At 47.4% G+C, this 26,072-nt stretch overlaps 1 protein-coding gene across 4 annotated transcripts in view; it reads left to right on the top strand.

The window, feature by feature from the left end:
- Positions 1–250: 250 nt before the first annotated feature.
- Positions 251–26,072, top strand: part of LOC115124306 (zinc finger FYVE domain-containing protein 9-like) — a 90,477-nt gene continuing 64,655 nt past the window's right edge. For 2 of the 4 annotated variants that reach the window (XM_065013821.1, XM_065013818.1), the window contains exons 1-3: positions 456–1,191; positions 13,222–13,400; positions 15,508–15,615. In XM_065013821.1, coding sequence (XP_064869893.1) covers positions 15,546–15,615 — 70 coding nt within the window. In that variant the 5' untranslated portion in view covers positions 456–1,191; positions 13,222–13,400; positions 15,508–15,545. The other 2 variants (XM_065013819.1, XM_065013820.1) reach the window with 2 other exon arrangements.

Raw genomic sequence — 26,072 nt, 5'->3', positions numbered from 1 at the left:
TATTTTCTACCCTAGGTCACCTCTTTGCCTGACAGCCAGACTGTGATACCTCTGGTTCAAAGTCTGTGATTAATGCCATAGGTTTGGAAAATACCTCTCACAAACCAGAAAGTTAAATATAATTATATTTGAACATACTTTTCCGGTTGTCCGTGTGGTTGGTACTTTTGCAGGGAGGAAGGTGAGACACTATGTATCCACAGAGAAGTATAACTAAGTCACCTGTTCAGAGCGCAGGTCACCTGAGACATGCGCACCAGATGAAAACAGACGCGTTCATACCTGCCGAGATCGTGCACGTGTTTACATGGTTCTATCTACGCATGCTTCAGGTGAGCGCTTTGAAAAGTTGATCTAATTCTACTTTCCTGTGGATATATTCTCTCACATTCCTTCCTCCAAAAAGGACCAACCGCACGGACAAGCAAGTTCACATATAATGTAATTCAATATACTGTCTGGAAACAACTTTCCTGATCATTAATTTCTGCCTGACATAAGAATTCATTGCAAATTCAACATCGGTGCTTCAGGCTAATCACATCATTGCATGGTTCCATAGCCAATGTGAAAGCCTATATCAAAATGATTGCCATCGGTTACGTTTAATTATGGCGAGACGGAGTTCTATCTCCTATGTAGTACACTACTTTTGACTGCGTTGAACTAGATAGGGAATTGGGTGTCGTTTTAAGACGTATTTCCTCAGGATCAAGGGGCGCTGTGCTGCTGTTTATTCTTGCTCTGGCTTTGCGGCCCTTTCTGTTGCCTGGAAAAGCCCTCTCACAAGGTTATGAAATGAGTGTCATTTTGACTTAACCGTGGAGCTCGTTTTTTAATCCCGGACTCGGTCACTATTCGGATGGGTTGAGCCAAGATGTCGTGCTTTTTACTGCTGTCGCAGCTCCGGTAACCGTTCCTCATGTTAACCCTTGGGGGAGGAGGGATTCTTGAGTGCTGTCGCACAACTATTACTTTCCGACTTCTGCTGTTCGAGTCTGGCAACAACAGAACTGGAACTGGAAGTGGTTGTGGGTTTTGGTTTTCACGGCGAGACTTGTAAAATCTCATTTTTAAAAAAGGCGATCGTTGTAAATGATCTCTCTGCGTGTGTGTGTGTGTGTATGAGAGAATGAGGGATACCAACGGGAGGATTTCGTGGCACTACTCGGGATGATGGGAATTCCACCGGTGAGTATAGTTTACACCGTCGGGTTGTTTTCCCATGTAATCTAGTCTCTGACGGTACACAGTCACTAGGCTTCGGCCATTGCGTTGAGTCCTAATGCTGGGGATTATGTATTATATTTATGGCAGTCAGGAAGTCCTCATTATAAGATCTGATAGGGACATTTTTATAAAGATGACGCATATGTGACTAATTGTAACATTGCCTACTTAAGTATCTTGTCTCTCGTTAGCCGCCAAACGTTGAGTAGCAAAGCCACACAAACAACATTAGCAAGCGAGCTAACAGACGGGATATAACGCCAGCTAATGTCTTGGCTGGTAGTGGACTACATTTAGACTGCTTTAGGGTGTCCGCTTTGTTCAGAAACAAACGGTGCCCCAGGCTTTTAGCCATAATAATAATATAGGACGAAATGCCTGTCCATGATCACAGCAACACAGTAGCCCTGGTCAACTCGACCAGCCGCAACATTATACTGGTGATTTACAGGCGACAATATATCCGTTGTCCAAAACAGCTACTTGGAAACATTATCTCTGGTGCTGCTATTTAGCTACATTTGATCGCGTTGATACAACATTGTAGCCTTCACGTTATTGACTGTAACTTGTGCTGCCTCTGCATTACATTTAGGTTTTAGCTACTAGCATATGACCCCGGCATCAGACCCTTGTGCTGATGACAAACCACATAAACTGCCTGGCCACAAGTTAACCATAAACAACTAACTAGCTGTTGCTTCTTTTAATGATAGCTAAGCTATGTTATAGTATATTATGAATTGTAACGACCTAGGGTTCCATTATTGTTGACAAGCTACTGAATGTGACTTAAGTGGAGCTTATTTTTGGCCTGTTATGGCTTCAACTACTTCACACAGCTGTTGTTGGGTAAAGCGGTTCCCGAAGTGGTGTAGTAGCGTAACCTGCTAAATCAAATGGCCAGACTAACTATCAACTGTTTAATGGAATAATAATGATAATAATAATAATAAGCTTAAGTATTGAACTCATTCCTTGTGTAGGATGGTTGTGTTAGATTAAGTGGAAGATCCTGGCCTATCCAAGAAGCTAGGTGACGTATTTATCAAGCGTCTTGAAGTTTGATTGCAGATTGATCCGTTCAGCCTTTGTAGATCCCCATTTTTAAAAAGAGAACATGGACCAGTTCCCTTATTCACAAAACACCCCAGAAAAGGTTCCAGGAATCCAGTTAACCTGTTTTATAAGACTAAAAATACTCCCATCTCAGAGTAGGTTTTAGGGTGATAAGACACTGCTCAGAGTAGGTTTTTAGGGTGATAAGACACTGCTCAGAGTAGGTTTAAGGGGGATAAGACACTGCTCAGAGTAGGTTTTTAGGGTGATAAGACACTGCTCAGAGTAGGTTTTAGGGGGATAAGACACTGCTCAGAGTAGGTTTTAGGGGGATAAGACGCTGCTCGGAGTAGGTTTTAGGGGGATAAGACGCTGCTCAGAGTAGGTTTTAGGGGGATAAGACGCTGCTCAGAGTAGGTTTTAGGGGGATAAGACGCTGCTCAGAGTAGGTTTTAGGGGGATAAGACGCTGCTCAGAGTAGGTTTTAGGGGGATAAGATGCTGCTCAGAGTAGGTTTTATGGGGATAAGATGCTGCTCAGAGTAGGTTTTAGGGGGATAAGACGCTGCTCAGAGTAGGTTTTAGGGGGATAAGACGCTGCTCAGAGTAGGTTTTAGGATGATAAGACGCTGCTCAGAGTAGGTTTTAGGGTGATAAGACGCTGCTCAGAGTAGGTTTTAGGGGGATAAGACACTGCTCAGAGTAGGTTTTAGGGGGATAAGACACTGCTCAGAGTAGGTTTTAGGGTGATAAGACACTGCTCAGAGTAGGTTTTAGGGTGATAAGATGCTGCTCAGAGTAGGTTTTAGGATGATAAGACGCTGCTCAGAGTAGGTTTTAGGGGGATAAGACGCTGCTCAGAGTAGGTTTTAGGGGGATAAGACACTGCTCAGAGTAGGTTTTAGGGGGATAAGACACTGCTCAGAGTAGGTTTTAGGGGGATAAGACACTGCTCAGAGTAGGTTTTAGGGGGATAAGACACTGCTCAGAGTAGGTTTTAGGGTGATAAGACACTGCTCAGAGTAGGTTTTTGGGGGATAAGACACTGCTCAGAGTAGGTTTTAGGGTGATTTGTTTTGACACTGCTCAGAGTAGGTTTTAGGATGATAAGATGCTGCTCAGAGTAGGTTTTAGGATGATAAGATGCTGCTCAGAGTAGGTTTTAGGGTGATTTGTTTTGACACTGCTCAGAGTAGGTTTTTAGGATGATTGTTAAGACAGTTCACAGTTCTTAGCTTAGTGCAGTGGTCTCCAGGGCATTCCTAGTCGATCGCCAAACATTTCTGTAAAAAAACAAAACAAAGATAAAGCCTTGCGTTTCTTTTTTTATTATTTGTTTTGTGTTGTAGGTGCACTTGATTTAGCAGGTTTTAGTGTCGGAAGGCAAAGTGTTCCCATTTTGAATCATTTCATGTGACTGAAGGTAGAACTTCTACACGCCAGGCCTCGAGAACAAGTGCACCTACAGGCCTACCGTTGGCCAATCGGATAGCTCTGATCACCGTGACTGCACCGTTTCCTCGAGCCATAGACTGTAAAAAGAGAACCTTGAGCTCACTGACAAGTTGATACTGTGAGATTTCAAAACTGTTAAAACCATGTGAAGGCTTCAACGAATACAGCTGCTGTTTTTATGAGTATGTTCAAGTTGTTACTCAGCACTGTCAACACGTTCAACACTTTCTATCTTTATTAGCTATAAAATGCGGTTTCTCCCTACTTCCACTCATGCTACAACCGGCACTGCAGCTGTAATGAATGACTACAACCTGCACTGCAGCTGTAATGAATGACTACAACCGGCTCTGCAGCTGTCATGAATGACTACAACCGGCCCTGCAGCTGTAATGAATGACTACAACCTGCACTGCAGCTGTCATGAATGACTACAACCGGCCCTGCAGCTGTAATGAATGACTACAACCGGCCCTGCAGCTGTCATGAATGACTACAACCTGCACTGCAGCTGTCATGAATGACTACAACCTGCACTGCAGCTGTAATGAATGACTACAACCTGCACTGCAGCTGTAATGAATGACTACAACCTGCACTGCAGCTGTCATGAATGACTACAACCTGCACTGCAGCTGTCATGAATGACTACAACCTGCACTGCAGCTGTCATGAATGACTACAACCGGCCCTGCAGCTGTAATGAATGACTACAACCTGCACTGCAGCTGTCATGAATGACTACAACCGGAACTGCAGCTGTCATGAATGACTACAACCGGCCCTGCAGCTGTAATGAATGACTACAACCTGCACTGCAGCTGTCATGAATGACTACAACCGGCCCTGCAGCTGTCATGAATGACTACAACCTGCACTGCAGCTGTCATGAATGACTACAACCTGCACTGCAGCTGTCATGAATGACTACAACCTGCACTGCAGCTGTCATGAATGACTACAACCTGCACTGCAGCTGTCATGAATGACTACAACCTGCACTGCAGCTGTCATGAATGACTACAACCGGCCCTGCAGCTGTAATGAATGACTACAACCTGCACTGCAGCTGTCATGAATGACTACAACCGGAACTGCAGCTGTCATGAATGACTACAACCGGAACTGCAGCTGTCATGAATGACTACAACCGGCCCTGCAGCTGTAATGAATGACTACAACCTGCAATGCAGCTGTCATGAATGACTACAACCGGCCCTGCAGCTGTCATGAATGACTACAACCTGCACTGCAGCTGTCATGAATGACTACAACCTGCACTGCAGCTGTCATGAATGACTACAACCGGCTCTGCAGCTGTCATGAATGACTACAACCGGCCCTGCAGCTGTAATGAATGACTACAACCTGCACTGCAGCTGTCATGAATGACTACAACCGGCTCTGCAGCTGTCATGAATGACTACAACCTGCACTGCAGCTGTCATGAATGACTACAACCTGCACTGCAGCTGTCATGAATGACTACAACCTGCACTGCAGCTGTCATGAATGACTACAACCTGCACTGCAGCTGTCATGAATGACTACAACCTGCACTGCAGCTGTCATGAATGACTACAACCGGCCCTGCAGCTGTCATGAATGACTACAACCGGCCCTGCAGCTGTCATGAATGACTACAACCTGCACTGCAGCTGTCATGAATGACTACAACCTGCACTGCAGCTGTCATGAATGACTACAACCTGCACTGCAGCTGTCATGAATGACTACAACCGGCCCTGCAGCTGTCATGAATGACTACAACCGGCCCTGCAGCTGTCATGAATGACTACAACCTGCACTGCAGCTGTAATGAATGACTACAACCTGCACTGCAGCTGTCATGAATGACTACAACCGGCACTGCAGCTGTCATGAATGACTACAACCGGCCCTGCAGCTGTCATGAATGACTACAACCGGCACTGCAGCTGTCATGAATGACTACAACCGGCACTGCAGCTGTCATGAATGACTACAACCGGCACTGCAGCTGTCATGAATGACTACAACCGGCCCTGCAGCTGTCATGAATGACTACAACCGGCCCTGCAGCTGTCATGAATGACTACAACCGGCCCTGCAGCTGTCATGAATGACTACAACCGGCACTGCAGCTGTCATGAATGACTACAACCGGCCCTGCAGCTGTCATGAATGACTACAACCGGCCCTGCAGCTGTCATGAATGACTACAACCCTGCAGCTGTCATGAATGACTACAACCCGAATGCACTGCAGCTGTCATGAATGACTACAACCTGCACTGCAGCTGTCATGAATGACTACAACCGGCACTGCAGCTGTCATGAATGACTACAACCGCACTGCAGCTGTCATGAATGACTACAAGCACTGCAGCTGTCATGAATGACTACAACCGGCACTGCAGCTGTCATGAATGACTACAACCGGCACTGCAGCTGTCATGAATGAGCTGTCATGAATGAACAACCGGCACTGCAGCTGTCATGAATGACTACAACCGGCACTGCAGCTGTCATGAATGACTACAACCGGCCCTGCAGCTGTCATGAATGACTACAACCTGCACTGCAGCTGTCATGAATGACTACAACCGGCCCTGCAGCTGTCATGAATGACTACAACCGGCCCTGCAGCTGTCATGAATGACTACAACCGGCCCTGCAGCTGTCATGAATGACTACAACCGGCCCTGCAGCTGTCATGAATGACTACAACCGCCCTGCAGCTGTCATGATGACTACAACCGGCCCTGCAGCTGTCATGAATGACTACAACCGGCCCTGCAGCTGTCATGAATGACTACAACCGGCACTGCAGCTGTCATGAATGACTACAACCGGCACTGCAGCTGTCATGAATGACTACAACCGGCACTGCAGCTGTCATGAATGACTACAACCGGCACTGCAGCTGTCATGAATGACTACAACCGGCCCTGCAGCTGTCATGAATGACTACAACCTGCACTGCAGCTGTCATGAATGACTACAACCGGCCCTGCAGCTGTCATGAATGACTACAACCGCCCTGCAGCTGTCATGAATGACTACAACCGGCCCTGCAGCTGTCATGAATGACTACAACCGGCCCTGCAGCTGTCATGAATGACTACAACCGGCCCTGCAGCTGTCATGAATGACTACAACCGGCCCTGCAGCTGTCATGAATGACTACAACCGGCACTGCAGCTGTCATGAATGACTACAACCGGCCCTGCAGCTGTCATGAATGACTACAACCGGCCCTGCAGCTGTCATGAATGACTACAACCGGCACTGCAGCTGTCATGAATGACTACAACCTGCACTGCAGCTGTCATGAATGACTACAACCTGCACTGCAGCTGTCATGAATGACTACAACCGGCACTGCAGCTGTCATGAATGACTACAACCGGCACTGCAGCTGTCATGAATGACTACAACCGGCCCTGCAGCTGTCATGAATGACTACAACCGGCACTGCAGCTGTCATGAATGACTACAACCGGCACTGCAGCTGTCATGAATGACTACAACCGGCCCTGCAGCTGTCATGAATGACTATAGCAAAGTGTTCTGATAAGCTTCAATTGTTATTATGAATTACTTATCTTTAAAAAAATATATATATATATTTAGATCAAATAATATTTAGCTATCTGGACATGGGATTAACAACATGAATTAGTTCACGAGTCAGAAATAATACAGGACAATTTGAGTTTCGTCATCCGCTGTCCTCTTTTTCTCAAATAAACAAAAAATATTATGCTCACTCGGCAAGTAATACAACATACCTGTGATCCTCCTATACATGTTTAAATATCATTTCTACATGGTCTGAGAACATTGGCAGTGCAATTCACAGTGATAATGTATTGGGCTATAGACTACTACAAACCCCTTGGCTACACAACTGTTTTGAATGTTGCGTAGCCTTACACATATTTAAAACAAAGTTATGTTAGGAAATACCATGATAATCTGAGCTGTAGATCTCGGCTTGTATTTTGACTCAAAGGTTGGTGACCGTTAGTTTAGGCTACTGTTGCATGTCAGTCTATACTATTCATATAGAATTATCAAAACATTCTTCTAACAACTCCAAAGCTATTGCATGTGGTGCTGGACACCCCCTGACTCGCTGCATGTGGTGCTGGACACCCCCTGACTCGCTGCATGTGGTGCTGGACACCCCCTGACTCGCTGCGTTGTGGTGCTGGACACCCCCTGACTCGCTGCATGTGGTGCTGGACACCCCCTGACTCGCTGCATGTGGTGCTGGACACCCCCTGACTCGCTGCATGTGGTGCTGGACACCCCCTGACTCGCTGCATGTGGTGCTGGACACCCCCTGACTCGCTGCGTTGTTCACTTCTCAAGACAGCTGTTTGTTTGTTTATTTATGTATTTACTTATTTAACTAGGCAAGTCAGCTCAGAACAAATTCTTATTTTCAATGATGGCCTAGGAACAGTGGGTTAACTGCCTTGTTCAGGGGCAGAACGACAGATTTTTACCTTGTCAGCTCGGGGATTCGATCCAGCAACCTTTCGGTTACTGGCCCAACACTCTAACCACTAGGTTACCTGGTCATACTTAACTGGTTAGGACCGCTCATGAGGTCTCCTAAATATCCGTCCACTTGGTGGGACTTATATGACTAAAGAGGCTTCATGCATAGATTTTATTTTGACCCATAACAGGAGGAGTAAAATCTCTCATCAGCACTTGTGGCCACAGCCTCTGGTCATAGTACACAGCCTCTGGTCATAGTACTTGTGGCCACAGCCTCTGGTCATAGTACTTGTGGCCACAGCCTCTGGTCATAGTACTTGTGGCCACAGCCTCTGGTCATAGTACTTGTGGCCACAGCCTCTGGTCATAGTTCAGTCGTCCTACTTTGAGAAGCTTGATACATACGGAACTGGGTATTTGTTTTCGACAAGGCTGAATAACAATCTGAGACAGTGTTTGTAGATGTGAAAATGAATATTGGACTGTAATCAGAAAATACTTCTATGCAGTCATCATCCAGTATATTGATGTTGTAAAACTAGTCAAAGTTTACCTTGGTCAATACTGGTCTCGTCTGACCTCTCTCCCTTCTGGAGAGCGGATAGTAACTCACACAGGAGATACAGTATTTACTAACGCATGATGTCTTAACTATGGGGTGGTTCCTCGCGGCAGAACCTCCTACGGGGTGGTTCCACGCGGCAGAACCTCCTACGGGGTGGTTCCTCGCGGCAGAACCTCCTACGGGGTGGTTCCTCGCGGCAGAACCTCCCACGGGGTGGTTCCTCGCGGCAGAACCTCCCACGGGGTGGTTCCTCGCGGTAGAACCTCCCACGGGGTGGTTCCTCGCGGCAGAACCTCCTACGGGGTGGTTCCACGCGGCAGAACCTCCTACGGGGTGGTTCCACGCGGCAGAACCTCCTACGGGGTGGTTCCTCGCGGCAGAACCTCCTACGGGGTGGTTCCACGCGGCAGAACCTCCTACGGGGTGGTTCCTCGCGGCAGAACCTCCCACGGGGTGGTTCCACGCGGCAGAACCTCCTACGGGGTGGTTCCTCGCGGCAGAACCTCTACAGAATCCAAAGTAGTGCACTATTTAGGGTTTAGTTAGGGACCCGGCCTATGGTGGGATGTCTTACCTATAGAATGGGGGGGCTTCAGACTGACTTCTCTGATGTAGGTTGTGGTCTGTGGTAGCTTGTTCGTACTGGGGTTTGTCTCTGATGACAGGCAGCTTGTTCCTACTGGGGTTTGTCTCTGATGACAGGCAGCTTGTTCCTACTGGGGTTTGTCTCTGATGACAGGCAGCTTGTTCCTACTGGGGTTTGTCTCTGATGACAGGCAGCTTGTTCCTACTGGGGTTTGTCTCTGATGACAGGCAGCTTGTTCCTACTGGGGTTTGTCTCTGATGGCAGGCAGCTTGTTCCTACTGGGGTTTGTCTCTGGGGACAGGCAGCTTGTTCCTACTGGGGTTTGTCTCTGATGGCAGGCAGCTTGTTCCTACTGGGGTTTGTCTCTGATGACAGGCAGCTTGTTCCTACTGGGGTTTGTCTCTGGGGACAGGCAGCTTGTTCCTACTGGGGTTTGTCTCTGATGGCAGGCAGCTTGTTCCTACTGTGGTTTGTCACTGATGACAGGCAGCTTGTTCCTACTGGGGTTTGTCTCTGATGACAGGCAGCTTGTTCCTACTGGGGTTTGTCTCTGATGACAGGCAGCTTGTTCCTACTGGGGTTTGTCTCTGGGGACAGGCAGCTTGTTCCTACTGGGGTTTGTCTCTGATGACAGGCAGCTTGTTCCTACTGGGGTTTGTCTCTGATGACAGGCAGCTTGTTCCTACTGGGGTTTGTGTCTGATGACAGGCAGCTTGTTCCTACTGGGGTTTGTCTCTGATGACAGGCAGCTTGTTCCTACTGGGGTTTGTCTCTGATGACAGGCAGCTTGTTCCTACTGGGGTTTGTCTCTGATGACAGGCAGCTTGTTCCTACTGGGGTTTGTCTCTGGGGACAGGCAGCTTGTTCCTACTGGGGTTTGTCTCTGATGACAGGCAGCTTGTTCCTACTGGGGTTTGTCTCTGGGGATGTGTTCCAAATGGCACCTTTATTCCCTTCATAGTGCCCTACTTATGATGGGCTCTGGTCAGTAGTAGTGCACTATATATAAGAGAGAGAGAGAGAGCCCCCTTCCTCTCTGTACCTCTGCCACACACACGTCTCAGCATTTAAATCTCAGGCTTTAGTCCTCTTCATGTCTTGTCTTAGTAGTGTCACACAGAGAGAGAGAGAACAAGGGTTGTCTGTCTTGTCTTAGTATGATGAGCAGTGACTGCATTATTGGGGGGGACGGTCAGAGCAGTGACTGCATTATTGGGTGGGGGCGGTCAGAGCAGTGACTGCATTATTGGGTGGGGGCGGTCAGAGCAGTGACTGCATTATTGGGTGGGGGCGGTCAGAGCAGTGACTGCATTATTGGGTGGGGGGCGGTCAGAGCAGTGACTGCATTATTGGGGGGGGGCGGTCAGAGCAGTGACTGCATTATTGGGTGGGGGGGAGGTGATTGAGGTCAGAATTTCTTGTTTGACTTTTGTCACCCAGTGTGTCATTGCCCCGTCATCACTTTACCTAACGCCTGCTGTAGTAGTCCACTGTATTGGTTACAAGGATGCTTCTGCATCCTTAATGGCACCCTATTCCCTACATAGTGCACTACTTTAGACCAGAGTCCTATAGAACCCTATTCCCTATATAGTGCACTACTTTAGACCAGAGTCCTATGGAACCCTATTCCCTATATAGTGCACTACTTTAGACCAGAGTCCTATGGAACCCTATTCCCTATATAGTGCACTACTTTATGGGGCGGGCCAACCCTGCTGTGTTTTTGTTTTTTTACCTTTATTTTACTAGGCAAGTCAGTTAAGAACAAATTCTTATTTTCAATGAGGGCCTAGGAACAGTGGGTTAACTGCCTGTTCAGGGGCAGAACGACAGATTTGTACCTTGTCAGCTCGGGGATTTGAACTTGCAACCGGTTACTAGTCCAACGCTCTAACCACTAGGCTACCCTGCCCTGAGACGCTGGATGGGGCGGGCCAACCCGTACCACATACTGTACGTCTCCAGCAGCATTTTCTACTACCAACCTCCTGTGTCTTCCACCCTGCAGTGTGTGTGGGGGGGGGGGGGGGGGGGCTTGCATCTCAAACTAAGTGGAAAATGTGTGGAGTCGGCACCTTCTTGTAAAGCAGTCACCTCAGAATATCAGGTCTCTGGTGTAAAGCCTGGGTCTCTCCTCTCTGGTTTATTGTCCTTGTTTATACTGTCATGACCCTGAAGTACTCTGGCCAGGAGTGTTACTGTAATCCAGCTCCTATTGGCCATGTTACTGTAGACCAGCTCCTATTGGCCATGTTACTGCAGTTCAGCTCTACTGTTCTGCTCCTATTGGCTGTGTTACTGTAGACCAGCTCCTATTGGCTGTGTTACTGTAGTCCAGCTCCTATTGGCCGTGTTATTGTAGTCCAGCTCCTATTGGCCGTGTTACTGTAGTCCAGCTCCTATTGGCCGTGTTACTGTAGTCCAGCTCCTATTGGCCGTGTTACTGTAGTCCAGCTCCTATTGGCCGTGTTATTGTAGTCCAGCTCCTATTGGCCGTGTTACTGTAGTCCAGCTCCTATTGGCCGTGTTACTGTAGTCCCGCTCCTATTGGCCGTGTTACTGTAGTCCCGCTCCTATTGGCCGTGTTACTGTAGTCCAGCTCCTATTGGCCGTGTTACTGTAGTCCCGCTCCTATTGGCCGTGTTACTGTAGTCCCGCTCCTATTGGCCGTGATACTGTAGTCCAGCTCCTATTGGCCGTGTTATTGTAGTCCAGCTCCTATTGGCCGTGTTATTGTAGTCCAGCTCCTATTGGCCGTGTTACTGTAGTCCAGCTCCTATTGGCCGTGTTACTGTAGTCCAGCTCCTATTGGCCGTGTTACTGTAGTCCAGCTCCTATTGGCCGTGTTACTGTAGTCCAGCTCCTATTGGCCGTGTTACTGTAGTCCAGCTCCTATTGGCCGTGTTACTGTAGTCCAGCTCCTATTGGCCGTGTTACTGTAGTCCAGCTCCTATTGGCCGTGTTACTGTAGTCCAGCTCCTATTGGCCGTGTTACTGTAGTCCAGCTCCTATTGGCCGTGTTACTGTAGTCCAGCTCCTATTGGCCGTGTTACTGTAGTCCAGCTCCTATTGGCCGTGTTACTGTAGTCCAGCTCCTATTGGCCGTGTTACTGTAGTCCAGCTCCTATTGGCCGTGTTACTGTAGTCCAGCTCCTATTGGCCGTGTTATTGTAGTCCAGCTCCTATTGGCCGTGTTATTGTAGTCCAGCTCCTATTGGCCGTGTTATTGTAGTCCAGCTCCTATTGGCCGTGTTATTGTAGTCCAGCTCCTATTGGCAGTGTTATTGTAGTCCAGCTCCTATTGGCCGTGTTACTGTAGTCCAGCTCCTATTGGCCGTGTTACTGTAGTCCAGCTCCTATTAGTCCAGCTCCTATTGGCCGTGATACTGTAGTCCAGCTCCTATTGGCCGTGATACTGTAGTCCAGCTCCTATTGGCCGTGATACTGTAGTCCAGCTCCTATTGGCCGTGATACTGTAGTCCAGCTCCTATTGGCCGTGTTACTGTAGTCCAGCTCCTATTGGCCGTGTTACTGTAGTCCAGCTCCTATTGGCCGTGTTACTGTAGTCCAGCTCCTATTGGCCGTGTTACTGTAGTCCAGCTCCTATTGGCCGTGTTACTGTAGTCCAGCTCCTATTGGCCGTGTTACTGTAGTCCAGCTCTACTGTTCTGCTCCTATTTCTCTCTACCACTTCTCCCTGAAGTGTGCGCTCGTTCACTACCACTTCTCCCTGAAGTGTGCGCGCTTTGTGAGAGAAATACAGGTGACGTAAATGGACACTACGGGCCATTTCTTGACGATCTCAAGTGTGACATGTTTTTGTCGTTGCAGGTATGGGCGCTTGGCGCTGGCCAGACTGGATGAGGAAGTGAGGCTGAGGGAGAGGTCAGCAGAGAGACAACGGCTACCTGGGACTGCGGCAGGAAGAGGACCTTTGGGCAGAAGAGAGAGAGGTCAGCAGAGAGACAACGGCTACCTGGGACTGCGGCAGGAAGAGGACCTTTGGGCAGGTGAGGGGGGAAGGGACTGAGAGAAGCTTTTGAGTAGAGACTACATGGGACTGCTGCTGAAGACTACCTCTGGGGGGGAGGGGGAGGCTGAGAGTAGCCTGGAGAGAAGAGACTACATGGGACTGCTACTTGAGACTACCTCTGGGCGGGGGGAGAGGAGGGAGGCTGAGAGTAGCCTGGGGAGAAGAGACTACATGGGACTGCTACTTGAGACTACCTCTGGGTGGTGGGGAGAGGAAGGGGGCTGAGAGTAGCTTGGGGAGAAGAGACTACATGGGACTGCTACTTGAGACTACCTCTGGGTGGTGGGGAGAGGAGAGGGGCTGAGAGTAGCCTGGGGAGAAGATACTACATGGGACTTCTACTTGAGACTACCTCTGGGTGGTGGGGAGAGGGGGGCTGAGAGTAGCCTGGGGAGAAGAGACTACATGGGACTGCTACTTGAGACTACCTCTGGGTGGTGGGGAGAGGAAGGGGGCTGAGAGTAGCTTGGGGAGAAGAGACTACATGGGACTTCTACTTGAGACTACCTCTGGGTGGTGGGGAGAGGGGGCTGAGAGTAGCCTGGGGAGAAGAGACTACCTCTGGGCGGGGGGAGAGGAGGGGGCTGAGAGTAGCCTGGGGAGAAGAGACTACCTGGGACTGCTACTTGAGACTACCTCTGGGTGGTGGGGAGAGGAGGGGGCTGAGAGTAGCCTGGGGAGAAGAGACGACCTGGGACTGCTACTTGAGACTACCTCTGGGTGGTGGGGAGAGGAGGGGGGCTGAGAGTAGCCTGGGAGAAGAGACGACCTGGGACTGCTACTTGAGACTACCTCTGGGTGGTGGGTAGAGGAGGGGGCTGAGAGTAGCCTGGGGAGAAGAGACTACATGGGACTGCTACTTGAGACTACCTCTGGGTGGTGGGGAGAGGAGGGGGGCTGAGAAGAGACTACATGGGACTGCTACTTGAGACTACCTCTGGGTGGTGGGGAGAGGAAGGGGGCTGAGAGTAGCTTGGGGAGAAGAGACTACATGGGACTGCTACTTGAGACTACCTCTGGGTGGTGGGGAGAGGAGGGGGCTGAGAGTAGCCTGGGGAGAAGAGACTACCTCTGGGCGGGGGAGAGGAGGGAGGCTGAGAGTAGCCTGGGGAGAAGAGACTACATGGGACTGCTACTTGAGACTACCTCTGGGTGGTGGGGAGAGGAAGGGGGCTGAGAGTAGCTTGGGGAGAAGAGACTACATGGGACTGCTACTTGAGACTACCTCTGGGTGGTGGGGAGAGGAGGGGGCTGAGAGTAGCCTGGGGAGAAGAGACTACATGGGACTTCTACTTGAGACTACCTCTGGGTGGTGGGGAGAGGGGGCTGAGAGTAGCCTGGGGAGAAGAGACTACATGGGACTGCTACTTGAGACTACCTCTGGGTGGTGGGGAGAGGAGGGGGCTGAGAGTAGCCTGGGGAGAAGAGACTACCTCTGGGGGGGGGGAGAGGAGGGGGCTGAGAGTAGCCTGGGGAGAAGAGACTACATGGGACTGCTACTTGAGACTACCTCTGGGTGGTGGGGAGAGGAGGGGGCTGAGAGTAGCCTGGGGAGAAGAGACTACCTCTGGGCGGGGGGGAGAGGAGGGGGCTGAGAGTAGCCTGGGGAGAAGAGACTACCTGGGACTGCTACTTGAGACTACCTCTGGGTGGTGGGGAGAGGAGGGGGCTGAGAGTAGCCTGGGGAGAAGAGATGACCTGGGACTGCTACTTGAGACTACCTCTGGGTGGTGGGGAGAGGAGGGGGGGCTGAGAGTAGCCTGGGGAGAAGAGATGACCTGGGACTGCTACTTGAGACTACCTCTGGGTGGTGGGTAGAGGAGGGGGGGCTGAGAGTAGCCTGGGGAGAAGAGACTACATGGGACTGCTACTTGAGACTACCTCTGGGTGGTGGGGAGAGGAGGGGGGCTGAGAAGAGACTACATGGGACTGCTACTTGAGACTACCTCTGGGTGGTGGTGGGGGGGGGGGGCTGAGAGTAGCCTGGGGAGAAGAGACGACCTGGGACTGCTGCTGGAGATGACTTCTAAGGGGGAGGGGGAGTCATACTGATGGCTATGTTGTTAACCCTGTGGTATGAACAGGTTCCTGCAGCGTGTGTCAGGGTGGAGTTACCTGACCCATGGAGAATTACTTCCAGACAGAGGCCTTCAACCTGGACAAGGTGCTGGATGACTTTGAACAGAACCAAGGTGAGACCAATTAACCAATTAGCCAATTGTCAATGAAGCAATCAAATGTACTGTTGCTGGGCTTGAGAGTCGATTCTCCTCTTCTCTCCAGAGTTTTATAGGACGTATTATGTGGTTATTAAAGGAGGGTAACGGTGGAGAGGGAATGCAGAGAATAGGATCAGCCTCTCCCTCAGGGTTCTGGGTAATTGGTGTCATATATATATTTGGGTTGAGGTGTGTGCGAGCACTTGTCTGTGTTCCAAGTGTGTGTGACGTTCACGTCGTTCTTCATTTTTAAAGGGTGTTGAATCTGGAGTCCTTGGCGGTGGAACTGCCACATCCGTTTCACATCAGAATCCAACTTTATTTGTCACAAGCGCCCGAATAGAACCTTACAGTGACATGCTTACTTTACAAGCCCTTAACCACGAAGAGTTAAGAACATATTGACCTAATAAACTAAAGTAACACAATAACAACGCTATATATACAGGGGTTGCCAAGTCAATGTGCGGGGATACAGGTTAGTTGAGGTAATTTGTACATGTAGCTAGGGGTATAGTGACTGCATAGATAATAAACAGGTTAGTTGAGGTCATTTGTACATGTAGCTAGGGGTAAAGTGACTGCATAGATAATAAACAGGTTAGTTGAGGTCATTTGTACATGTAGCTAGGGGTAAAGTGACTGCATAGATAATAAACAGGTTAGTTGAGGTCATTTGTACATGTAGCTAGGGGTATAGTGACTGCATAGATAATAAACAGGTTAGTTGAGGTCATTTGTACATGTAGCTAGGGGTAAAGTGACTGCATAGATAATAAACAGGTTAGTTGAGGTCATTTGTACATGTAGCTAGGGGTATAGTGACTGCATAGATAATAAACAGGTTAGTTGAGGTCATTTGTACATGTAGCTAGGGGTAAAGTGACTGCATAGATAATAAACAGGTTAGTTGAGGTCATTTGTACATGTAGCTAGGGGTATAGTGACTGCATAGATAATAAACAGGTTAGTTGAGGTCATTTGTACATGTAGCTAGGGGTAAAGTGACTGCATAGATAATAAACAGGTTAGTTGAGGTCATTTGTACATGTAGCTAGGGGTATAGTGACTGCATAGATAATAAACAGGTTAGTTGAGGTCATTTGTACATGTAGCTAGGGGTAAAGTGACTGCATAGATAATAAACAGGTTAGTTGAGGTCATTTGTACATGTAGCTAGGGGTAAAGTGACTGCATAGATAATAAACAGGTTAGTTGAGGTCATTTGTACATGTAGCTAGGGGTATAGTGACTGCATAGATAATAAACAGGTTAGTTGAGGTCATTTGTACATGTAGCTAGGGGTAAAGTGACTGCATAGATAATAAACAGGTTAGTTGAGGTCATTTGTACATGTAGCTAGGGGTAAAGTGACTGCATAGATAATAAACAGGTTAGTTGAGGTCATTTGTACATGTAGCTAGGGGTAAAGTGACTGCATAGATAATAAACAGGTTAGTTGAGGTCATTTGTACATGTAGCTAGGGGTAAAGTGACTGCATAGATAATAAACAGGTTAGTTGAGGTCATTTGTACATGTAGCTAGGGGTAAAGTGACTGCATAGATAATAAACAGGTTAGTTGAGGTCATTTGTACATGTAGCTAGGGGTAAAGTGACTGCATAGATAATAAACAGGTTAGTTGAGGTCATTTGTACATGTAGCTAGGGGTAAAGTGACTGCATAGATAATAAACAGGTTAGTTGAGGTCATTTGTACATGTAGCTAGGGGTAAAGTGACTGCATAGATAATAAACAGGTTAGTTGAGGTCATTTGTACATGTAGCTAGGGGTAAAGTGACTGCATAGATAATAAACAGGTTAGTTGAGGTCATTTGTACATGTAGCTAGGGGTAAAGTGACTGCATAGATAATAAACAGGTTAGTTGAGGTCATTTGTACATGTAGCTAGGGGTAAAGTGACTGCATAGATAATAAACAGGTTAGTTGAGGTCATTTGTACATGTAGCTAGGGGTAAAGTGACTGCATAGATAATAAACAGGTTAGTTGAGGTCATTTGTACATGTAGCTAGGGGTAAAGTGACTGCATAGATAATAAACAGGTTAGTTGAGGTCATTTGTACATGTAGCTAGGGGTAAAGTGACTGCATAGATAATAAACAGGTTAGTTGAGGTCATTTGTACATGTAGCTAGGGGTATAGTGACTGCATAGATAATAAACAGGTTAGTTGAGGTCATTTGTACATGTAGCTAGGGGTATAGTGACTGCATAGATAATAAACAGGTTAGTTGAGGTCATTTGTACATGTAGCTAGGGGTATAGTGACTGCATAGATAATAAACAGGTTAGTTGAGGTCATTTGTACATGTAGCTAGGGGTAAAGTGACTGCATAGATAATAAACAGGTTAGTTGAGGTCATTTGTACATGTAGCTAGGGGTAAAGTGACTGCATAGATAATAAACAGGTTAGTTGAGGTCATTTGTACATGTAGCTAGGGGTAAAGTGACTGCATAGATAATAAACAGGTTAGTTGAGGTCATTTGTACATGTAGCTAGGGGTAAAGTGACTGCATAGATAATAAACAGGTTAGTTGAGGTCATTTGTACATGTAGCTAGGGGTAAAGTGACTGCATAGATAATAAACAGGTTAGTTGAGGTCATTTGTACATGTAGCTAGGGGTAAAGTGACTGCATAGATAATAAACAGGTTAGTTGAGGTCATTTGTACATGTAGCTAGGGGTAAAGTGACTGCATAGATAATAAACAGGTTAGTTGAGGTCATTTGTACATGTAGCTAGGGGTAAAGTGACTGCATAGATAATAAACAGGTTAGTTGAGGTCATTTGTACATGTAGCTAGGGGTAAAGTGACTGCATAGATAATAAACAGGTTAGTTGAGGTCATTTGTACATGTAGCTAGGGGTAAAGTGACTGCATAGATAATAAACAGGTTAGTTGAGGTCATTTGTACATGTAGCTAGGGGTAAAGTGACTGCATAGATAATAAACAGGTTAGTTGAGGTCATTTGTACATGTAGCTAGGGGTAAAGTGACTGCATAGATAATAAACAGGTTAGTTGAGGTCATTTGTACATGTAGCTAGGGTATAGTGACTGCATAGATAATAAACAGGTTAGTTGAGGTCATTTGTACATGTAGCTAGGGGTAAAGTGACTGCATAGATAATAAACAGGTTAGTTGAGGTCATTTGTACATGTAGCTAGGGGTAAAGTGACTGCATAGATAATAAACAGGTTAGTTGAGGTCATTTGTACATGTAGCTAGGGGTATAGTGACTGCATAGATAATAAACAGGTTAGTTGAGGTCATTTGTACATGTAGCTAGGGGTATAGTGACTGCATAGATAATAAACAGGTTAGTTGAGGTCATTTGTACATGTAGCTAGGGGTATAGTGACTGCATAGATAATAAACAGGTTAGTTGAGGTCATTTGTACATGTAGCTAGGGGTAAAGTGACTGCATAGATAATAAACAGGTTAGTTGAGGTCATTTGTACATGTAGCTAGGGGTATAGTGACTGCATAGATAATAAACAGGTTAGTTGAGGTCATTTGTACATGTAGCTAGGGGTATAGTGACTGCATAGATAATAAACAGGTTAGTTGAGGTCATTTGTACATGTAGCTAGGGGTATAGTGACTGCATAGATAATAAACAGGTTAGTTGAGGTCATTTGTACATGTAGCTAGGGGTATAGTGACTGCATAGATAATAAACAGCGAGCAGCAGCAATGTAAATAGTCCACGTGGCCATTTGATTAAGTGTTGAGCGGTTTTATGGCTTGGGGATAGTAGCTGTTAAGGAGCCTTTTGTACCTAGACTTGACGCTCCGGTACCGTTTGCCTTAGCGGTAGCAGATAGAACAGTCTGATTTGGGTGACTGGAGTCTGACACCGCCTAGTATATAGGTTCTGGATGTTAGGAAGCTGATGTACTGGGCCGTACGCACTAGCCTCTGTGCCGCCAACTGCCGAGCAGTTGACATACCAAGCGGTGATGCAACCGGTCAGGATGCTCTCGATGGTGCAGCTGTAGAACTTTTTGAGGATCTAGGGACCATTGCCAAATCGTTTCAGTCTCCTGAGGGGGAAAAGGTTTTGTCGTGTCCTCTTCACGACTGTCTTGGTGTGTTTGGACCATTCTAGTTTGTTGGTTATGTGGACACGAAGGAACTTAACTCTCGACCGACTCCACTACAGCCCCGTGGTCCACAATCAGTGGTCCACAATCAGCTCATTTTGTATTTCTCACATTGAGGGAGAGGTTGTCTCTGACCTCCTCCCTATTGGTTGTCGGTAATCAGGGCCTACCACTGTTATGCCAGTTGGTCCGCGCATGCTTTGAGTACATTTCCTGGTAATCCGTCTAGCTCCGCGGCTTTGTGAATGTTGATCTGTTTAAAGGTCTTGCTCAGATAAGCTACCAAGAGCGTTATCACACTGTCGTCCGGAACAGCTGATGCTCTCATGCATCCTTCAGTGTTGCTTGCTTCGAAGTGAGCATAAAAGGCATTTAGCTCTTCCGGTAGACTTGCGTCACTGGGCAGCTCACGGCTGGGTTTCCCTTTTGTAGCCTGTAATGGTTTTCAAGCCCTGCCGCATTAGGACTCCCGAGTGGCGCAGCGGTCTAAGGCACTGCATCTCAGGCGTCACTACAGACCCTGGTTCGATTCCAGGCTGTATCACAACCCGGTCGTGATTAGGAGTCCCATAGGGCAGAGCACAATTGGCTCCGCGTCGTCCGGTTTAGGGTTTAGCCGGGGTAGGCCGTCATTGTAAATAGGAATTTGTTCTTAACTGACTTGCCTAGTTTTAATAAAAATTAAAATCAACATTCGATGAGCGTCAGTCGTACAGATTAGTGTCCCACTCCTTGAAAGCAGCCTTTAGCTCAGTGAGGATGTTGCCTGTAACCCAAGGCTTCTGGTCGGGATACCGTCACTGTGGGGACGACGTCGTCGATGCACTTATTGATGAAGCCGATGACTAAGGTGACTCCTTAATGCCACTGGATGAATCCCGGAACATATTCCAGTCCTGTAGCACAGCATCTGCGTCATCTGACCACTTCCGTAATGAGCGAGTCACTGGTACTTCCTGCTTTAGTTTTTGCTTGTAAGCAGGAATCAGGAGTATATATTTATGGTCAGATTTGCCAAATGGAGGGTGAGGGAGAGCTTTGTACGTGTCTCTGTGTGTGGAGTAAAGTTGGTCCAGAGTTCATTTATTTTTTACATTTTTCATCCTCTGGTTGCTGATGTGACAAACCGGATTTAAGTTCCTCCACTGGGTATTTTCTTATTTGGGACAACGAGATGTTCCTTCAAACAGCCAACGCTGTGAGGCCATACTTGCGAGTGTTTTAAAGTTAAATGTTACTCACAAAATGTGACGATGCTAAATTCTAGCTGGTACCATCAGATTCATGTACATCGGAGTCATTTAGCAGATGCTCTTATCCATTAGTGAGTTCATACCAACTTGTACGTTTTTTTTTTTCGTGCTTGTTCCCTTTTTGGGAATCGAAAAACCACAACCCTGGCGTTGCTCGCGCCAATGTCTTCCAACTGAGCCACACGGGACCAGTTGGCATGAGGGAACACAAGTGCATCAGACAATTTTAAAATTGTTGAAATAGTTAGACACTTGTTCATGGATGGAAGTATCCTTTAACTAACTAACTAACTAACTAACTAACTAACTAACTAACTAACTAACTAACTAACTAACTAACTAACTAGTCAAACAGCATGTCCTGATCATCAAAGCAACTATCAGGTCTATTTGACTGACTGGTGTATAGTCCACGTTATTGTGGAATCGCAACCCCTCCCCCTTTAAATATCGATTTACAGATTATTGACCCCTAGACTTTTTCCACATTTTTGTTAGGTTATGGCCTTATTCTAAAATGTATTAAATTCATTTTTTTCCTCATCCATCTACACATAATAGCCCATAATGAAGCCATGAGGTCAAAGGAATTGTCCGTAGAGCTCTGAGACAGGATGGTGTCAAGGCACAGATCTGGGGGAAGGGCACCAAGGACACAGTGCCTATGTCATTCTTAAATGAAAGAAGTTTGGAACCACCAAGACTCTTCCTAGAGCTGACCACATTGCTAAACTGAGCAATCAGGGGAGAAGGGCCTTGGTCAGGGAGGTGACCAAGAACCTGATGGTCATTCTGACAGAGCTCCTCGGTGGAGATGGGAGAACCTTCCAGAAGGACAACCAGTTCTGCATTTATCCACCAATCAGGCCTTTATGGTCGAGTGGCCAGACGGAAGCCACTCCTCAGTAAAAGGCACATGACAGCCCGCTTGGAGTTTGCCAAAAGGCCCCTAAAGGACTCTCAGATCATGAGAAACAACATTCTCAGTTCTGATGAAACCAAAGTTGAACTCTTTGGCCTGAATGCCAAGCGTCATGTCTGGAGGAAACCAGGCACCGCTCATCACCTGGCCAATACCATCCTTCTGGTGAAGCATGGAGGCGGTGGCAACATCATGTTGTGGGAATGTTATTCAGCTGGGACTGGGAGACTAGTCAGGATTGAGGGGAAAGATAAACAGAGCAAAGTACAGAGATCATTGATGAAACCTGCTCAGGATCTCAGACTGGGGTGAAGGTTCACCTTCCAACAGGACAACGATCCTAAGCACACAGCCAAAGACAATGTAGGAGTGGCTTCGGGACAAGTCTCTCAATGTCCTTGAGTGGCCCATCCAGAGCCTGGACTTGGCATCTCTGGAGAGACCTGAAAATAGCTGTGCAGCAATGCTCCCCATCCAACCTGACAAAGCTTGAGAGGATCTACAGAGAAGAACGGGAGAAACTCTCCAAACACAGGTGTGTCAAGCTTGTAGCGTCGTACCCAAGAAGACTCGAGGCTGTAATCACTGCCAAAGGTGCTTCAGCAAAGAACTGAGTAAAGGGTCTGAATACTTACACTATCGTTCAAAGGGTTGGGGTCACTTAGAAATGTTTTTTTTTAAAGAAAAACACGTTTTTTTTGTCCATTAAATTAACATCAAATTGATCAGAATTACAGTGTAGACATTGATAATGTTTTAAATGACTATTGTAGCTGGAAACGGATGATTTTTAATGGAATGTCTACGTAGGCGTACAGAGGCCCATTTATCAGCAACCATCATCATCTTCCATAACAATCAGCCGTAGCAATGGCACGTTGTTAGTTAATCCAAGATTGTCATTTTAAAAGTCTAATTGATCATTAGAAAACACTTTTGCAATTATGTTGGCACAGCTGAAAACTGTTTTTCTGATTAAAGAAGCAATAAAACTGGCCTTAATTAGACTAGTTGAGTATCTGGAGCTTCAGCATTTGTGGGTTCGATTACAGGCTCAAAATGTCCAGAAACAAAGAACTTTCTTCTGAAACTCGTCAGTCTATTCTTGTTCTGAGAAATGAAGGCTATCCCATGCGAGATATTGCCAAGAAACTGAAATCCAGAACAACGCTGTGTACTACTCTCTTCACAAAACAGTGCAAACTGGCTCTAACCAGAATAGAAAGAGGAGTGGGAGGCCCCGGTGCACAACTGAGCAAGAGGACAAGTACATTAGAGTGTCTATTTTGAGAAACAGATGCCTCACAAGCCCTCAACTGGCAGCTTCATTAAATAGTACCCCCAAAACACCAGTCCCAACATCAACAGTGAAGAGGCGACTCCAGGATGATGGCCTTCTAGGCAGAGTTCCTCTGTCCAGTCCCAACATCAACAGTGAAGAGGCGACTCCGGGATGCTGACCTTCGAGGCAGAGTTCCTCTGTCCAGTCCCAACATCAACAGTGAAGAGGCGACTCCGGGATGCTGGCCTTCTAGGCAGAGTTCCTCTGTCCAGTCCCAACATCAACAGTGAAGAGGCGACTCCGGGATGCTGGCCTTCTAGGCAGAGTTCCTCTGTCCAGTCCCAACATCAACAGTGAAGAGGAGACTCCGGGATGCTGCCCTTCTAGGCAGAGTTCCTCTGTCCAGTCCCAACATCAACAGTGAAGAGGAGACTCCGGGATGCTGGCCTTCTAGGCAGAGTTCCTCTGTCCAGTCCCAACATCAACAGTGAAGAGGAGACTCCGGGATGCTGCCCTTCTAGGCAGAGTTCCTCTGTCCAGTCCCAACATCAACAGTGAAGAGGAGACTCCGGGATGCTGCCCTTCTAGGCAGAGTTCCTCTGTCCAGTCCCAACATCAACAGTGAAGAGGAGACTCCGGGATGCTGCCCTTCTAGGCAGAGTTCCTCTGTCCAGTCCCAACATCAACAGTGAAGAGGCGACTCCGGGATGCTGGCCTTCTAGGCAGAGTTCCTCTGTCCAGTCCCACCATCAACAGTGAAGAGGAGACTCCGGGATGCTGGCCTTCTAGGCAGAGTTCCTCTGTCCAGTCCCAACATCAACAGTGAAGAGGAGACTCCGGGATGCTGCCCTTCTAGGCAGAGTTCCTCTGTCCAGTCCCAACATCAACAGTGAAGAGGAGACTCCGGGATGCTGGCCTTCTAGGCAGAGTTCCTCTGTCCAGTCCCAACATCAACAGTGAAGAGGAGACTCCGGGATGCTGGCCTTCTAGGCAGAGTTCCTCTGTCCAGTCCCAACATCAACAGTGAAGAGGAGACTCCGGGATGCTGCCCTTCTAGGCAGAGTTCCTCTGTCCAGTCCCAACATCAACAGTGAAGAGGAGACTCCGGGATGCTGCCCTTCTAGGCAGAGTTCCTCTGTCCAGTCCCAACATCAACAGTGAAGAGGAGACTCCGGGATGCTGCCCTTCTAGGCAGAGTTCCTCTGTCCAGTCCCAACATCAACAGTGAAGAGGAGACTCCGGGATGCTGCCCTTCTAGGCAGAGTTCCTCTGTCCAGTCCCAACATCAACAGTGAAGAGGAGACTCCGGGATGCTGGCCTTCTAGGCAGAGTTCCTCTGTCCAGTCCCAACATCAACAGTGAAGAGGAGACTCCGGGATGCTGCCCTTCTAGGCAGAGTTCTTCTGTCCAGTCCCAACATCAACAGTGAAGAGGAGACTCCGGGATGCTGCCCTTCTAGGCAGAGTTCCTCTGTCCAGTCCCAACATCAACAGTGAAGAGGAGACTCTGGGATGCTGCCCTTCTAGACAGAGTTCCTCTGTCCAGTCCCAACATCAACAGTGAAGAGGAGACTCTGGGATGCTGCCCTTCTAGGCAGAGTTCCTCTGTCCAGTCCCAACATCAACAGTGAAGAGGAGACTCTGGGATGCTGCCCTTCTAGGCAGAGTTCCTCTGTCCAGTCCCAACATCAACAGTGAAGAGGAGACTCTGGGATGCTGCCCTTCTAGGCAGAGTTCCTCTGTCCAGTCCCAACATCAACAGTGAAGAGGCGACTCCAGGATGCTGCCCTTCTAGGCAGAGTTCCTCTGTCCAGTCCCAACATCAACAGTGAAGAGGCGACTCCGGGATGCTGGCCTTCTAGGCAGAGTTCCTCTGTCCAGTGTCTGTGTTCTTTTGTCCATCTTAATCTTTTATTTTTATTGGCCACTCTGAGATATGGCATTTTCTTTGCAACTCTGCCTAGAAAGGCCAGCATCATGAAAGTAAAGATTTATGAATGAATTTAACAAGAAGCTACCTCTTTCTTCAGCCTTGCACACAAACACTATGCCTAATAATCATATAGCGTTATATGGACGCCTACAGCATTTTTATAGGCGACGCGTTACTATAATCATCTGTTTGGTCACGTGTATTGAATCGCGTCCCCTAAGACTGAATTTAATTAGGGAGCTACCTCTTTCTTCAGCCTTGCACACAAACACTATGCCTAATAATCATATAGCGTAGGCTAAGTTATATGGACACAGCATTTTTATAGGCGACGCGTTACTATAATCATCTGTTTGGTCACGTGTTTGGTCACGTGTTTGGTCACGTGTATTGAATCGCGCATCAAAGACCAGCAGTAAACCGTTCAAAAAATTGAGCTTGCTCCGAGGGTGGAGGGGGTGATTCGAACCCAAAGTTTTAAGTTCACCACTGTTTGTGAGGCATCCTCTTTAGCAGTGTGTTACACCCAGAAGCAATGAAGACACTCATACCCTACACGACTGCTATTTGACAAACCCATAAGGCTTTAAAAAATGATCTACGATCAACTTGCAAGTTGAAAGGACCTTGATTATATTTTCCCCATGAAAGCACATGGATGTGCGTATTACATTTTTTTTTTGGGGGGGGGGGGGGGGGTTGTCATTTGCTGAAAAAGTGAATATATTATCTAACGTTGGTACTAGCTTTAGCCTAGGTAAGGATGTATCAGTGCAATATTGGCACACATTTTGTTACAGACCAACGTAAATCTTGAATTTGTAGGTTTAAAAATATCCCTCTTTTTGGCCAGGGTTGACTTAATTTTAAGAAATGCCATTGGTTGGTGGATGTAAAGTCTAAGGTCTT

This window comes from Oncorhynchus nerka, linkage group LG9b (genome assembly GCF_034236695.1).
Source record: "Oncorhynchus nerka isolate Pitt River linkage group LG9b, Oner_Uvic_2.0, whole genome shotgun sequence".
Lineage (NCBI taxonomy): Eukaryota > Metazoa > Chordata > Actinopteri > Salmoniformes > Salmonidae > Oncorhynchus > Oncorhynchus nerka.
This window is presented reverse-complemented; position numbering and strand designations above follow the sequence as displayed.